Raw genomic sequence first — 17,057 nt, forward strand, 5'->3', positions numbered from 1 at the left:
AAAGAGTTTAAAAGACACTGGGCTGGGGGAAAAGCCACCAGAGGCTGTGGGCGAGGCCGACAGTCTGGGTGGGCTGTGCCTGAGACGATCCCCCCCGGGGCGCTGTGTCTGCAGCCGGGCTGGCGTGCCCGCTTCACAGCACAGACGCGTATTCTCAGGAGCCCAGGCCATGCGCCCAGGGGCAAGCAGCTGCCGCCCCCACCTTAAGCCACCAGGTAAGTGTGTGTGGGGGAGAAAGTAAATGTAGCAAAACAGTGACGAATCTCAAATGCAGATGAAGGGCAAGTTTTCTATGGAGTTGAACATTTTCGGACCAAAAGTTGGTTTTCCAAAAAAAAAAAGCTGGAAGTTAGAGACAGGCCTCAGGCAGTGACTCCAGCATCTCTGACGCAGGTGACGTCTTTCACGGCATCAACAAGGAAGATCACCGGCACGGGGTGCCGGCCGCCCCGAGGAGCAGCCCCACAGGCCTGGCCCCTCTGCCTGCCCTCGCCCCCGCCGCCCTCTCGCCAGCCTCCACGCCTCACCTGGCCAACATCGCAGCCGTGTCCTTCCCCAAGACAGCCGCCTCCCCCGGCTTTGTGGAGTCGCTCAAGAGCTTCTGTCCTGCTCCTGTGGCCCCCCTGCCCCCCACCACCGATGGCTCTGTCAGCGCACCCCCCAGTGTCTGCAGGTGAGCCTGGCCTGGTGGGGAGGCTGGGGTGCGGTGCTCCCTGACCCCCCAGGACGCAAGAGCAAGCGCCTTGGGTGTTTTGGAGTGGTATTTGGTACCTGTTAGGCTTCCCAGGTGGAACTAGTGGTAACGAACCTGTCTGCCAATGCAGGAGACCTGGGTTTGATCTGTGTGTCAGGAAGGTCCCCTGGAGGAGGACATGGCAACCCACTCCAGTATTCTGGCCTGGAGAATCCCATGGACAGAGGAGCGTGGTGGGCTGCAGTCCATGGGGTCGGGGAGAGTTGGACACGACCAAGTGACTTAGCACGCATGCAGGAGCAGAGAACTGTACAAGATGCTTGATAGGTTTTAATGAAAGACAGTTTTTGTTCCCTTTGAACTTGCCGCCACTCCCCACACACACCTCCAGGATGAAGCGGGGTGAGGGGAAGGGACGTGTGTGGCCCTGATGAGCCCCTCTAGGCGTGACCCCTCGTGTTGTGCCGCCTGCGTGAGCCCCTGGCCGGGCAGGTCCACACCTTGCCCGCGCCCCTGCCGGGCAGGCTGCTTGCTGACAGGCCCTGCGCGGTTTTGCAGCGACCCTGACTGCGAAGGGCATCGCTGCGAGAACGGCGTGTACGACCCACAGCAGGACGACGGGGACGAGAGCGCGGACGAGGACAGCTGCTCCGAGCACAGCTCCAGCACCTCCACCTCCACCAACCAGAAGGAGGGCAAGTACTGCGACTGCTGCTACTGCGAGTTCTTCGGACACGGCGGGGTGAGTGCGCCTGCCCTCCCCGCGGCCGCCTCGGGCGCGGGTCGCTGTGAGCGGGGGGCTTGCAAACGCTCGTTCCAGTGAGAGCGGTCAATGCACACTGCTCTGCAAGAATAATGCCCCAGGTTGAGTTCAGGGTATGGCTATGTCGTGTGTAAAGCTTTGTTTGCAGCATAGTTATTAATAAAATCAGGATACTGTCTAATAAAACAGCAGTTCCACTTCCAGGTTGTACTTGTCCTACAGAAATAATGAAAAATACTTGCCCAGAGTTAGTTGTTTTTGCATTTGATTGTGGTGTTTGGAATAGTAGCTGAAGTCAGACCTGCTGATGCCTAGGCGCGGGCGCTGCTGAGTGTGTGCACATGGACGGCAGCCCCGCAGGGCCGTGTGTCACACACGTGCTGGGCTCGACGGCACGGCCCAGCGGGGCAGTCCACACTGGGCGGTGTCCCGGGACGGCCACTCTGCCCTCGGGGGCAGGTGTCAGCCGCGCTGCCTGGGCGGGCCGTGGAGGAGCAGAGGGCAGGAGGTGTCTGCCGTCTTCTCCAGTTCTGTCTGCGTTTCCTGAATACATGCACTTGGCTTTAGTCGTCGGTGAGAAGCCGTCTCACCCCTGGAAAGGGAACCTGTGAGCGGGTGTGGAGAGAGACGGTATACCTGTTTATTGCCGTGAAAGCTCCATTGTATTAAACATGGATCAGGTAGTATGGATAATTGTTTATTTTTTAGTTTGAAAATAATCATTTGTGTGCATAGTTGTATGTCCTCTGCCAGATTTTCTCTGCCAGATTTTCCCTGAATGTATGGAGCTCGACAGGTCAATGCCAGGATACTACCTTTGGGTAATGGGTGATGAAAGGCTTCTCTTCTTCTTGCCGTTTGTTTCTTTTATTTGTTTTTCCTGACATACAGGGGGTACTTGAGTAATAAGAAAAAATTCTATTTAAATGCTGTGGTCTGAAATCTGTCATATTCGCAGTCATTAAAACTTGAGTTAGTCATGTTTTCATTTGTTGTAGCCTCCAGCCGCACCCACAAGTAGAAATTATGCAGAAATGAGGGAAAAGCTCCGTTTACGGCTGACCAAGAGGAAGGAAGAGCAGCCCAAGAAGGCGGACCAGCTCTCAGAACGGGAGAGTGTGGTCGACCATCGCAGGGTGGAGGACTTGCTGCAGTTCATAAACAGCTCGGAGACCAAGCCCGTGAGCAGTACGCGGGCCGCCAAGCGCGCGCGGCACAAGCAGAGGAAGGTAATCGGGGCTGTGGCCCCCACGTTGCTCCCGGAGCCCCGGTGGCCTCGGCCAGCCCGAACGGGACCCACGCGTCCCTTCCAAGCCGTGGCGCTCAGACCAGCCCCCGGGTCCTTGTGCTGCTGGCTTGGCGATAGCGGGCCCGCCCTCTGTCTATTGAAGGCGCGTCTTCCCCAGGAAAGTCGAAGCAGGAGCCCTCGGTTGCCGAGGGCAGGGGGTGCTGTGGGCTTGTGGAGCTGGCGGGTAAGGCATCACTTTGCTCCGAGCCGGCACTCCAGGGCTGTGCATGAAAGCAGCGGCCCGCCCTCTGGTTGCCCCACCTGCCCGCTTCTCTCAAGGACCCTCCCGGTGCCCGGCTCCCCGAGCGCCTCAGCAGGCAGGCGGGCTGTGCTCGCGGGGGGCTCATCAGGCCGCAGACCGACTGTGGGGTGATGAGGGGCCCTGCCCACCCCGGCTGGGCCACTTGTGCGGTGCTGCCCCCCGTCGCTCACGGCGACTCTGGGGTGGTCGTGCTTGTGGGGTGTGGGTTCGCTGCTGGCGGCGTACCTCCTGGTCCTGAGACGGGTCCGGGTTGACCCCCGGTCTGAAGAGGGGCTTGGAGCGACCAGCCTGTTCCTGCCACACACCTGGTGTGGGGAGCATGTGCTCCTCCCGGTGGCGCTGCAGCGTGGGGACCCAGGGGTCTACTTCCCACTGGGTTCCCCGAAACCTCGGCTCGGGCAGGTGCTTTCTGGACTGTCCCCCCGCCCCTGTCCTCTGTCCTCTGTCCCTGCGGCAGCCTGACTCCACATGCGGCTGCAGGCCCTCCAGGCTCGGCACAGGCCACCCCGGCGCCCACTCACCTGTGTGCTCTCCGCCCAGCACCTTGCTTTTCAGGGTGACCGGGGTCAGGCGCACTGTGGCTGCTGCGTTGCGGGGGGGTGCGCGGGTGCCCGGGGGGCCACTTGGGGGCGCTGTCGGTGCCGCCTCCAGAACGCCGCCTGCCTGACAGAGGGAGCAAGGGTTTTGAACGAACTTTACTTGAGATTTTTTGAAAAATCTGTCACTGAATTTTCAGCCTAACTTTATATTTAAGCTTTGTGGAAAGACAGGTTGTCTGTTATCAGCATTGCCTTCTGAAATACTCTGAGGCGTGCTGAAGTTTGGAGGGACCTTTGCATTTTCCCAGCACAGGCCTCGCTGGAGCCCGTGATGGAGAAGCTGTTCTCTGTTCTCTTACTGGGTGTTTGTTTGCTAGACAGGGGTTTTTTCCACTTATGCTCTTGGAATGTGTGTCACTGATAACATACAGTCTTCACCGGAGATGAAAATTAATTTCCTGCCAGTTGGACAGCAGAAATAAACATTGTCTGTCACGTCATGTTGAATATTTTAGAAAGTCATTAGCCCTATCACGCTAGTGAGCACAAGTTGGAAATCTTACCTGCTAGGGTGGGAGAAAGGAATTTCTAGTTCCTTAGCACACATTTCCTTGCGTGTCCTTGTGACCCCGTGAGTGCGTCAGCAGGGGCTTCGCTGGGTGGGCTTGGCAGCACCTGCGAGGCGCCCGCGCAGCCCTGTGCTGGCAGCTGCGTCCTCCGCCCGCTCCCGGACGCCGGGCCCGTGGGGGCAGGAGCACACAGCCGCTCTGACCTCGGCCTCTGCTCCCCACCCCCGACCCCCCGGCAGCTCAGGCTGTGGGGGGCTTGTTCACCGTCACCCTTGCATTGACATGGGTTGCTCTGAGGCTTTGGCCTGTTCCAGCCCCTTTCAGAGTTACCGTCTCACCCGCGGCTCACTTTCTCAGGCGCCCCGCTGCTCTGTCTCACGTTGCCTTTCCTTCCGTCGCAGCTGGAGGAGAAGGCACGGCTGGAGGCCGAGGCACGGGCCCGGGGCCACCTGCACCTGCGTGAGGAGCCGCGGCGGCGGGCCGAGGACGCGCGGCTGACGGAGGGGCTGCAGCGGCTGCAGGAGCTCCAGACGCTGCGGGCCGTGAAGAAGAAGAAAAAGGACCGGCCTGGGAAGGACTGCCCCAAGTTGGACATGCTTGCTGGCAGCTTCCAGACGGCCGCAGAGTCGGCGCCCGGCACCGAGACCATCCACAACGGCTTGCTGGAGCCGACCGAAGACCCCGAGACCTCATCCCCCTGCCCCTCCAGACATGCGGACCACGTGGGCCCGGGGCCGGAGGCCGACCCCTCCAGACACGCGGACCCTGCCGAGCCCATGGATGCCAGGGAAGCCAAGCGGCTCCTGCCCAAGGGGGTCAGCGGGGAGCAGCAGGAGCCTCTGTCCTTCCTGCTGGACATGGTGCATCACCACAAAGCGGGCGCCGGCCCTCAGAAGCCGCGGCCGGGCAGCAAGGCCGCCGGCGAGCCCACCCGGAAGCCCGCGGAGCCCCCCCGGGCCCCAGAGGGCCTGGCCCGGCCCCGACCGCAGCCTGAGCCCAAGGCCAGAGTGCTGGACCTTCCGCCCCTGGTGGACCCCCGGAGGGAGGAGAGGAAGGCCAACAGCAGCAACAGGAAGCCGAGCCACGTCCGCGAGGAGAAGCCGGGCCCGGGCCCCGCGGAGCCCCCTGCGCCCGGCGAGGCCCTGCAGAGTGGCAAGCCGGCGCCCGCGGAGTCCCCGCAGCCCAAGGGCCGGAGCAGGAAGAGCAAGAAGAAGAAAGGGGAGCGCGCCAGCAGCTCCATCGGTGAGTGCAGGGGCCTCTCCCCCGGCGCAGGGCCATGTGGGCACCGTTGCCACGTCTGGTTGTCGTGAGGTAGCCTCCGGACCCCCCGACCGCGGGAAGAGCTCAAGGACCCCGCGCACACCCCGGTCAGCGGTCACACTGGCTCCGTCCTCCTGGCCTCCGGACTGTGTTTCTGAACCAGAGCAGAGTTGTTTTGCCCTTTGCCCTTTAGATGCTCCTGTGTGTGTTTCCTCCAGAGAGGGTGCTCTCTCCAGACCACGGGACAGTTAGAGGCAAGGGATCGACGCCACCCAGGCTGTTCTCTGCCTTGGAGACCGGAGCCTCGTTCCTGTTTCTCTGTCCTGTAATGTCCTTTATGGGAAAAGCTCGTTTCTCCTGACGCGGGGCCTTCCCCGGGGGCCCCCGTCAGTTCCTCCCTTTCTCACAACCTCGTGTTTCTAAAGAGTGCGGCCCATCCACATTCAGAATGAATGCCTTTTTAGAACCATTTCACTTGGGTGCCGTTTCCTCACAGGCAGGCTCAGCTTGTGCGTTGTTGGCAGCTGCTCTGTATCCGCGGGCACCGCGCGGTCAGAATCACACCCTGCCCGCCTGGCGGTGACCCTGGTGCTCCCAGGCCGCTGGGTGGGGAGTGTCTCCTCCATGAGGACCACGCCTCCCGGCCTTTGCTCAGGCCAGTGTCTCGGGGGCAGACAAGCCCCGTGTGGTGCATCCGACGCTTGCCCGCTAGTTTGAGCATCTGTGGCCAGCAGCCCTCGCTCGCCAGACAGGTCGTTCCGGTGCTGTTTCCAGACGGCGCTGTTTCTGTCTTCCTTCTGCATTTCTCACGCGGTGCCCTGCAGGAGGGGCCGTTCTCCTCCCCCGGATGTGTTCTTCCCTTTCTTCGTGTTTCTGTGGGCACTGTGGCAGGAGTCCTCGCCCGGTGCTGTCGGCGGTACCCCTTTACCTGCACTGTCTATGTCGATGCCCCAGATTCAGCCCGGGGGCCCCTGGCGGAGGACCCCGTGCACCCTGCTCAGTCAGACGTGCGGCTCGGCGTCCTCTCTTCCCACTCTGAGACCCGCCCCGGGGGCTGCGGGGGTGTTGCTGGCAGGACTGAGGCGGGAGGGTGTGCGCGCGCAGACCCCTCAGTGCCGCGGCCGCCCGCACTGGCACTGCACCCCCTGCCGCCCCCTCCCCGTGGGCACAGGGCGTTCCCCTGCTCTGGGCCTGGGGGTCCATGGGGGGTGGGCTCAGAGCTGCCGCGCGGTCAGCGGGCCCAGGTGGGGCGGCGCCGTCCAGGCGCAGCGGAGCGCGTGCCCACCCTCTCGGAAGCGTCCTGTCGTCAGGCTCCAGACCCGGCCCGTCCGGTAGGGGCTATCACGTGCCTTTTCTCTGACTGCAGCGAGTCCTATTTTTAAGGGCTGTTTCTACATCTTTTCGTGAATTTCCCACTCGTGTCTTTTCTCATCTTGCAGCTGGGTGTGTGGTCCCTCCCGTCCTTGTGTGAGAGGCCTGTGTGAGTGGGATGTCCGTCTGTGGCCGCGCTGCCTGCTGCAGGCACTGCTCAGGGCTCTCATGGACGCTGGCTCTCGCTGTGTGTGCTGCGTTCTGGCCTTGCCCAGGCTTCCCCGGGCACCTCCGGGGTCAGCTCACTGCTCTCTTGTGGTCTAGGGACTTGGAACAGTTACTCTGAGGTGGGGGAGGAGTGCCCCGTGTTGCTGGTGGTAGATGGTTTCGCTTTTGTCACTGATCTCCCAGATATGTGTATTTGGGGTTTATTCTCGTGTGTCATGTGAGGCATGAATCCAGTTTCATCCTCAGGCGGATGCGCCAACACCAGCTCCTGCAAAGCTCCTCTCCAGGGGCCCAGGGCGCTGCGGTGGGCTGTGCGGGGCCGTGTCCTTGGGCCTGTCTGGGACTCCTCCTCTTCCCCCGGCTGTCTGCCCAGCCTGGGTGTGCCGGGTGAGCTGCTGCAGCGGCTCCTCTCCCCTCAGAGTCTTTTTCAGTGTTGTCTTGGCTGTTCTTTCGGGTTTCTATTCCCATAGGAACTTCAGTGTAAATGTGCCTAACTCCCTTAAAAAAGAAGAAACCTTGTTGGTGTCTCTATTGGCACTGTGTTAAATTTATAAATTAATTTAGGGAGAATTGATTTGTATGATGTTTGTCCTTACCAAGAACAGGGGGAGTTTTTCCATGTGTTTAAATCCACTTTATCTCTTTTTGGAATGTTTTAAGTTTTCTCTAATAGGTTTTTCACATTTCTTGTTAAGCTTCTTCCTGAGTATTTAATCTTTCTTGCTTTTAACCTTAATGCGATGTCTTCTGCCATCGTACATTCTGACTTTGGACAATCCGGTGCAGCAGCCAGGCATGTGTCACCCCTGAGCACTGAAATGGTCACAGTGCAAGTTGAGGGGATTGTGAGGGTAAAAACATACACCATTAAAACCTAATATGGAAAAAAAAAGTAGAATACCTCAATATAATTTTCTACACTGGTTACATACTGAAATGATCTTTCGGCTATGTTTAGCTAAATATATATTCCTAAAGCTAGTTTTCCTTGTTTCTCTTTACTTTTTAATGTGGCCCCTGGAAGCCCTCGCGTGGTGTCTGTGGCCCGTGCTATTTCTGGTGGACGCTGCTCCCCCGCCTGGTCTCTGCGTTTATGTATGAAAACCGCCGCTTTCTGCACCTTAGCTTTCCACCTTCCACCCTAGTGAGTTCCTTCGGTCATGTTGAGTCTCTCGGGTTTTCTGTTGTCTGTTTGCAAATAGAGAAAGCTTTACTCTACTTTTCCAGTTCTTAAGCCTCATTTTCTCTTACTTAATTGCATCATTCGTAAACTTAATGAAAACATCTGATGTTTCTATATTAAGATTTTGGCTTTAAGGTTCATGTATTTTATCATGTTAAGAAAATATCCAATAAGTCCTACTTTTTAAAAATACTTCATCAAGAGTGAGCTGATTTTTGTCAGGTTTTCTAGCATCTGTGTAGATTAAACATTTTTCTTCTTAGACCTGTTGCACTTCATGATGATTAGGAAGGTTTTGTTTTTCATTTTCAGTATTCTTGAGAAATTCGCCCTCCACTGGGACTGTTCAGGCTTTAATGATTTGATAGGAATCTCCTGTGCGGCCCCCCTGGGCTTGGCGCCTTTTTTGTGGAGTAGTTTCCTGAGAACATTCTCTCTGTCCTCTGTGGTAATTGGTTTGTTAAGGTATTTCTGTCTTTTATGAGGTTAATTTTTGTAAACTATGTTTCAGTGGTAAATGATCGGTTCAGCTAGTCTTCCAGCTTAGTTACAGAGACGTCTGCAGAGCGCATGCCTTTCTGTTGGTTTTGTTTTTAGCTGTGCTGGGTCTGTGCTGTGGCATGCGGGCTGAGTTTCCCCAAGGCACGTGGGATGTCAGTTCCCCGACCAGGACTTGGACCTGCATCCACTGCATTGGAAGGTGGGTTCTTCACCAGTGGACCACCATGGACGTCCCCAAAGCATCTTCTTAAAAACTTTCTCTCAGTGGTGGTTTTCCTCTCATCATTTCCTATTTTGTACGTTTGTGTGTCCTTTCTCCCTATTCTGTTTGACTCTATTAAATTTAATAGTTTATCTGTATAATGTGTTTTTTTTTTTAAAAGGCTCTTGATTTAGTAATTAGGTACATTTTTATTCTTTCCTCTGCTGCATTAGTTTCCATTTTTATCTTTTTTTCCTGTGCTTTTTTTTGTTACACTTCATTGTTCTTTACAACTTTTTTACCTGGTAATTGAGTTCATTTCTTTTCATTCTTTCAATTTTATTGATCAAAGTAACATTTTGAATTTTTCTCTGAAAATCTTTTCTCTGAACTTTCCCTTTAAGTATATCTCATAATATCTGATAATGTTTCCACTTGGTTTCTTTTTTAGAAATTCAGTAATTTCGATGTAGTTTTTTCCCCCCTTTCACCCAGTAGTTTAATAGGTAGCTTTTAGATTTCCAGATGGGAAAACCTCTCATAGTAATAATTTCTAGGTTTTGAACTCTGTGATTTGATAGTGTTGTTTATAATTATTTCTACTTTTAATTACTGGTAATTTTAAATTACTGGTATTATGTTTGTGACTAGTTTTTGCAATTGTTTTGTGTGCATTTGAGATAAAAGTATATTTTCTCTGTTTTCATGGTATAAAACTATATGTAAGTACATGTTTATATCCATGATATATTTTTGAATTATGTTTATTTTTGAGTCTTCCATACTTTCCTTGGCTTTTGTCCTCTTAACCCATATTCTGTTATTTATTACTGAGGTTTTTATTTTTCGTGTAGTTTTGTTTTACAAAGGTGGTTTCTGTGTTACTTGGTACACATTCCTAATGATTTCTTACTGAATTGTGGCTTTTATTATGAAAGCTCTCCTTTTTGCTGTGCTTCTTGCTCTCGGCCTGACTTCTGTTTGCCTGGTGGGCACCTTTGTCATGCTTTGTTTCTGGCCTTTCTGAGCCACGTGGTTTTAGGTCCTTCCCTTGTACACAGCTTAGACAGCCGAGTCTGCTGTGTGAGCCGTGTTGACAGTCTTACCTGTCGCAGGTGAGTCTGCCCCTTTCCGTGACATCACTGTGTGATGATTAGACCTGTTTCCTGTTTGTGTTCTCCTTCCGGGCGACGTGTTCGCTTTGCTGCTTTTTCCCCTAAATGTCGCTGTTTCGGAACACCTGTGGCCTTGTGCTCCCGCCCCTCCGGGCCCCCTCCCTGCTCCTGATGGGGCCCTGGTCCTGCTCACTGCTGGGGGGCAGCCGCACGCTGAGCCCCTTCTCTCCACTCCCGACTTTGCCGTCCTTCTTGTGCCATTTTTCAGCGGCTCTGTTGTCAGAGCGCTTGGTGTTCGTAGGTCTGCACGTGAGTGCGTGCAGTGGGTGCCCGCCTCCTGCAGAGATCCTGGGCGCATGTGCTCCCATCGGGGCCGGGGTGAGTGCCCCGCGATCCAGAGAAGCAAGCAGTTTCTGTGGTCTGCACAGTGAGCAGCCAGTCAGGCCTGGAGTGAGTCCTCGGTCAGCTTTCTCTCCACTCTGGTTAATACAGCTTATTTGTGCAAAAAATGTCTCTCTAATACTGAATCCTGGCTATAGTTCCATCCTATTTTTTTCCTTATGCCACGATTTTTGACCCTGGTTATCAGTTCTATTCAGAAAAGAGTATCAGAAATCACTTTATAGTGGCAGCGTCCCCAGCAGACGTGCCTCCTGTTGTGTTTGCTTTTGTGGTTGAAGCTGCTCTTCTTCTAGAACTATCATATTTATGGAACGGCTTGCAGTTGGGCCTTCTGAGACGTTGTTTTCGTGACTCGTGTAAACTCTCCTGGCGTGTCAGTGTCCGCCGAGCAGGTGGGCCCGGCAGTGCTGCTGGGAGGTGTGCACGGGAGGCCTGAAGAGTGGGCGCGGCTCGGGGAGGGGCGCGATGTGCAGGCAGGAGGGCGGGGCGGGGGCTCAGCACGAGGCAGCCGCGACGGCGCACAGGCTTCCCTGGCTGTCGACGGGGAGCGTGCCCAGCCTGCTGACCGGGGGCCGTGAGCGTGAGGAGCGCGAGTGGAGGGGCACGGCTGTGCCCGAGTGGGGCGGCTGCACGCAGGAGGCGGCCCCGTGCACGTGCGGCCCGGCCGGGGCGGGGGCGGGGTGGGTGGTGCTGCTGGTGTCCGGCTGTGGCTGAAGCCGGGGGGACTGGGCTTCCGGGAAGGACCCGGGCAGCGAGCTCTGGGCTGGGGGCTGTGGTCCTGCCGGTCCTGGGGGCAGCGTTGCTGTGGCAGGTGGGTGTGACGGCCCCCGCCTGCCGCCGAGACCCTTCAGAACCGTGGGCAGCTGCTGTGCAGCTAAGCCGCGGCTCCGCTACTGTAACTCCGTTGCGGCGTATACTCTGTCACACTCCTGTGCAAATGCCCCGTGAGAGGAGGAAAGAGTCTCTATGGAAGGTGCCAAAAAGTTGTCCCATGCCAAGGTGGGGACAGGGTGGAGAGTGGCCTTTAACAGAGCAGCAGCGGTGGTCTGCACGCTCCTGGGTGGAGCCTGGGGGTGCGCGGGCACTACTGCCCCCCCACCCCTCCCCCCGCAGTGCGCAGGTCTGCACGGATCAAGCCTCCGGCACCTGAGCTCAGGCAGGAAACACACCGCATCCTGCAGGCCCCGGCCGGGGGGCAAAGCAGAGGAGAGAGTTACGGCCCCCAGAGGTGCCCAGGCTGCCTGCTGTAACCTGTCTCCAAAGAGGGCCCCTCACCTGCAGACTGAAAGACAGCCTTGCTCTTCGGTCGGGACAGCCTCAAGGCCGATGATAAAGTCTCTGGAGGGTGCTTGAATGAACCGAAGGCCCGGGAGAGCCGGGTTCCTCCAGAGGCTGGGTCCAGGGTGCAGATGTGCCACGTGTCTTCTGGCAGCCCTACCCCTGCCCCTCCAGCGGGGACCCGGTACGGGAAGCGGGGGCCTCTCCAGGGCTCTCCCCCTGCGCCGCCGCTGCAGGGCCTTCAGTCCACAGGAGTCGGCTCATCCCACTGTGCCGTGTTCCCAGGCGCCCGAGCGATACCCGCCCACCTCTGGCCCTTTGCAAAATCTCATCCTGGAAAAGGTGGTTAGTTTGTGAAGTGGTTGAAGTAAAACCGAATTGCTTTGTTCTGTTCTGGTAAGATGGCCTGCTATTTAGTTGACTTACCTTTTTTCTTTCACTTTGCAGATGATGTTTTTCTGCCTAAAGATATCGACCTAGACAGTGTGGATATGGATGAGACTGAGAGGGAAGTGGAATATTTCAAAAGGTAAATGTTAGGCCTGGTGTCTGAAGAAACAGTGGTTCCGTGGTGCTGTGCATGCCCCTCCCAGAGCACTGCCAGTAGTCTCGGGCAGAAGTCGTGTCAGCAGGCCCCGCAGCCTGGCCACTCTGCCGTGTCCTAGCTTGTGAAGGCCTTCTGTGCACGTCCCACCCACACCCCGTGCCCGCGCACTAGCCGCCTTGCCCTCGCAGTCACTGCTGCCTTCCCCGTGTGTGTGAGGCTGGGCTTGTGGCATCACGGTGCCTCTCACAGTGGTCCTCGCCTGCAGCGTCCCCGGGGACCGTGGGCCACGACTCTGTTCTCACAGCTCTTCCCACTGACCTTTATCTGTGTTGGTGTTGGAACAGGGATAGGGCCTGCTCTTAAGGTGAAAAGTAACATTGTGGATAATTTATTCCATTTTCCTGATATTCAGACATGTTTAATAATGTTTGTCATAATTTCAGTAATATTTTGTCTATTATGTGAGTTACAGCAAGAATTTTTTTCTTTAAAGTGCTTTGTTCTTTACTTAGCAGTACTATAATTCTTTGTTTCAGAAAAAACACACACACATACACTCAAAAAAGCAGTTTCCAATGTCATTAACTCATATTTGAGATATAAAATTCTGAATGTTTCTGGAAATTATATATGTTTATTATATAATGTGTGTGTTTTAAATCTTAGAAGATGCTAAAGCATTTGCTAAAGTTAAGCATTCATAATAAAAACTCTTTACTAGGATAGAAGGGCATATCCTTAACATGATACAGGGTATCCAGAAAATACAGTAAATGTTACACTTAATGGTGAAACATTAAAAGCTATTCTTTGATATTAAAATAACAATTTCAATAAGGATAGCTCTATCACAAGTTTTATTTCTTAAGATATAAAAAAGAAAAATAAGGATTCAAACGAAGAATTGGAATTGGCATTCTCAGATGATATGAATGTGTTTATACAAAGTCCAAAAGAAGCTATAGCTAATTATTCAATTCTTACACAGTTTGCCCTGAAGCTGGGTTCTGGAGGGCAGGGAATGGAATAGGGCATTTCTTGCATGTCGGTGACACTTCGGAGGAAAGTTTCCCCAAGGTGGACCTGCGGGATTCACACAGCTTATAATCACAGATGACTTGTTATAAACAAAGATTGTCAAGCACCCAGGACTTAGGAAAAACAGTAAAAATCTAGAAGTGGAAAACAGAGTTGTTAAAATCAACGTCTCAATAGGTAGGTGATAGATTCGATGCTGCTGAAGAGGGAATTAATAAACTGGAAGGTACACTGGAACGCACCAAGAGGTAAGGAGAATAGAAACTGGGGAAGAAGCGTCAGGAGACCCAAGAGGGGGCTCAGTCCAGCGTGCGTCTAACTGAAGCCCCTCTGAGGGGAAATGGAGAGACCATGGAAAAGCAGGGTTTAAAGAGACGAGGATTTTGCAGAACTAATGGGAAATACGAATCTACAGAATCAGAAACCCAACATATACCAGTAGGATAAACAAACGAAAATCCATTCCTCCACATGGCATTTGAAACCAGAGACCATGGAGCAATATTTAGTATTCAGAAAAGATTGTCAGTCTATAATTATGAATCCCACAAAATTATTCTTTCCCATAATAAAGAAAGGTGTAGGAGCATGCTGAAAAGAGACCTGTTTAAAAGGAAACTGCTGTAAAATTATATACATGAAAAAAGGACGTTGGAAATTCCCCGGCAGTCCAGTGGTGAGAACGCCTGGGCTTGTGCTGCAGGGGCATGGTTCATGCCCGCCAGGGAGCTCAGATCCCGCGAGCCATACAGCATGGCACAAAAAAAAGGAAATTGAGCTCAGGAGGTTAGTCTGATATACACGGGCAGGGATGAAAAAACTTGCTGGTGAATCTTGGTAAATGTCTAATTGACGTTATACTTAAAGGAACCCCAGCACTGAGCATCAGCATGTCTGCTCAATGTTACGTAATCAGAACTGAGTATCCTCAACCCCTTTCTCATTGTTAGAATAGTTACCATTCAGACTGAACCTAAATGGGCAGGACACAATTTTAAGAGCAAACGTTAAAATAATAAAAATAAATGTATAAACTGCTAATCAGTAGGAGGGGAAAAAAAAGTCAAAACTCAAAAAGAGAAACAAGTGTAGAGAAAGTACAGTAGACAGATTTTAAAAAGATGATAGAAGTCCAGTTGTCTCAATAACCATCATAGGCAGTAGGCAGAAAGAATATAGTTTGTCAGACTGTGTTAAATTTTTTTAATGTATATACACATAAATACATACACATGCTATATACAAGAAAATAACCTGAACTGTAACGGAAAGAGAGGCTGGGGGGCTTCCTGGTGGCTCGGTGGTGAAGGACCCACCTGCCAGTGCAGGAGACGCGCATTCGCCCCTGGACTGGGGAGATCCTGCCTGCAGAGGGCAGCTCAGCCCAAGCCCCGCAGCGGCCTGAGCCCAGGCTCCCCAGCAAGGGGCATTGCCGCGAGGAGCAGCCCGCCTGGCAACAGAGAGCAGCCGGCACAGCCACGAAGAGCCAGTGCGAAAAAAAGTGAAGAAAACCGTCTTCTTAGAAAAGAGAGGTGGAGATACAGAGACAGACAGACAGCTGTTGCAGCTGCGTTATTCTCGGATGACATGTATTTTAACACAAGGGATAGTTGAAGTTTGCTGCCTAATGATAAAATGTTCCATTTGTTAGGAAGAAACAGGAATTTCAAACCTACGTGTTTAATGAAACAGCCTCAAGATACAAAAAGCAATTTGGGCTTTAGAGAGAATTAGACACAATAAATGGGCCCAATAAAGGACAGAAAGCATATGGACCGAACAAGCAGAAGATACTAAGAAGAGGTGGCAAGAATACACAGAAGAATTGTACAAAAAAGATCTTCACGACCCAGATAACCATGACGGTGTGATCACTCACCTCAAACCAAACATCCTGGAATGCAAAGTCAGGTGGGCCTTAGGAAGCATCACAATGAACAAAGCTAGTGGAGGTGATGGAATTCCAGCTGAGCTATTTCAGGTCCTAAAGATGATGCTGTGAAAGTGTTGCATTCAGCATGCCAGCAAATTTGGAAAACTCAGCAGTGGCCACAGGACTGGAAAAGGTCAGTTTTCATTCCAGTCCCAAAGAAAGGCAATGCCAAAGAATGTTCAAACCTACCGCACAATTGCACTCATCTCACATGCTACCAAAGTAATGCTCAAAATTCTCCAAGCCAGTATGTGAACCGTGAACTTTGGGATGTTCAAGCTGGATTTAGAAAAGGCAGAGGAACCAGAGATCAAATTGCCAACATCTGTTGGATCATGGAAAAAGCAAGAGAGTTCCAGAAAAACATCTACTTCTGCTTTATTGATTATGCCAAAGCCTTTGACTGTGTGGATCACAATAAACTGTGGAAAATCCTTGAAGAGATGAGAATACCAGACCACCTGACCTGCCTCTTGAGAAACCTGTATGCAGGAAGCAACAGTTAGAACTGGACATGGAACAACAGACTGGTTCCAAATCAGGAAAGGAGCGCATCAAGGCTGTATATTGTCACCCTGCTTATTTAACTTATATGCAGAGTACATCATGAGAAACGCTGGACTGGATGAAGCACAATGTGGAATCAAGATTGCCAGGAGAAAAGTCAATAACCTCAGATATGCAGATGACACCACACTTAGGGCAGAAAGTGAAGAACTAAAGAACCTCTTGATGAAAGTGAAAGAGGAGAGTGAAAACATTAGCTTAAAACTCAACATTCAGAAAACTATGATCATGGCATCTGGTCCCATCACTTCATGGCAAATAGATGAGGAAACAATGGAAACAGAGAGAGACTTTATCTTGGGGAGCTCCAAAATCACTGCAGACAGGGACTGCAGCCATGAAATTAAAAGACACTTGCTCCTTGGAAGAAAAGTTATGACCAACCTAGACAGCATATTTTAAAAGCAGAGACATTATTTTACTGACAAAGGTTCATCTAGTCAAAGCTATGATTTTTCCAGTAGTCATGTATGGATGTGAGAGTTGGAGTCTAAAGAAAGCTGAGCGCCAAAGAATTGACGCTTTTGAGCTGTGGTGTTGGAGAAGACTCTTGAGAGTCCCTTCGATAGCGAGGAGATCCAACCAGTCCATCCTAAAGGAATCAGTCCTGAATATTCATTGGAAGGACTGATGCTGAAGCTGAAACTCTTGATGGGCCACCTGATGGAAAGAACTGACTCATTTGAAACGATCGTGATGCTAGGAAAGATTGAAGGCAGGAGGAGAAGGGGACGACAGAGGATGAGATGGTTGGATGGCATCACCGACTCAATGGACATGAGTTTGAGTAAACTCCGGGAGTTGATGATGGACAGGGAGGCCTGGCGTGCTGCAGTCCGTGGGGTCAGAAAGAGTCAGACACGAAGGAATATTAAGCAGCCTTAAAAAAACTGAAACAGTGCCATTCGCAGCAACATGGATGGACCTAGAGAGTATCCTACTGAGTGAGTCAGCCAGACAAAGACAAGCATCATATGATGTTATGTGTAGAGTCTGAAGCGTGACACAAGTGAACCTGTCTGTGAGACAAAAACAGAATCACAGACCCGAGAGCAAACTGGGGCGGGAGTGTGGGGTGAGGGGGTGCAGACTGCTCCAGGCGGAGTGGGTGGGCAGCAGGGCCCTCCTCAGGCATAGGGAGCTGTGCGGTGTGCTGTGATCAGCCACGTGGGAGAGAAGATGCAAAGACACATAGGCGTGAGTGAGTCACTTTGGTGTGCCGCAGAAAACAAACATTGTAAAAAACAGCACTCCAAGAAAACTTAAAAGGTTTGCTCTTGAGAGCACTTCCACTGAAGCCTTAAATGCTGGAGTTGGTAGTAAAAACCTGAACATTAGTGAGTTACCAATTTCACTTGAGAAATTGGAAAAACAACA

General features: G+C 52.6%; 1 protein-coding gene across 4 annotated transcripts in view; it reads left to right on the forward strand.

Moving 5' to 3' along the window:
* FAM193A (family with sequence similarity 193 member A) overlaps window positions 1-17,057 on the forward strand; it is a 153,491-nt gene that overhangs the window by 131,746 nt on the left and 4,688 nt on the right. For 3 of the 4 annotated variants that reach the window (XM_061145379.1, XM_061145380.1, XM_061145378.1), the window contains 5 exons: window positions 394-673; window positions 1,253-1,436; window positions 2,456-2,686; window positions 4,517-5,357; window positions 12,043-12,124. In XM_061145379.1, the coding sequence (XP_061001362.1) occupies window positions 394-673; window positions 1,253-1,436; window positions 2,456-2,686; window positions 4,517-5,357; window positions 12,043-12,124 (1,618 nt within the window). The remainder of the gene's footprint in view (window positions 1-393; window positions 674-1,252; window positions 1,437-2,455; window positions 2,687-4,516; window positions 5,358-12,042; window positions 12,125-17,057) is intronic. The other variant, XM_061145381.1, reaches the window with a different exon arrangement.

The sequence above is a fragment of the Dama dama genome, chromosome 6 (genome assembly GCF_033118175.1).
Source record: "Dama dama isolate Ldn47 chromosome 6, ASM3311817v1, whole genome shotgun sequence".
NCBI classification, from domain to species: Eukaryota; Metazoa; Chordata; class Mammalia; order Artiodactyla; family Cervidae; genus Dama; species Dama dama.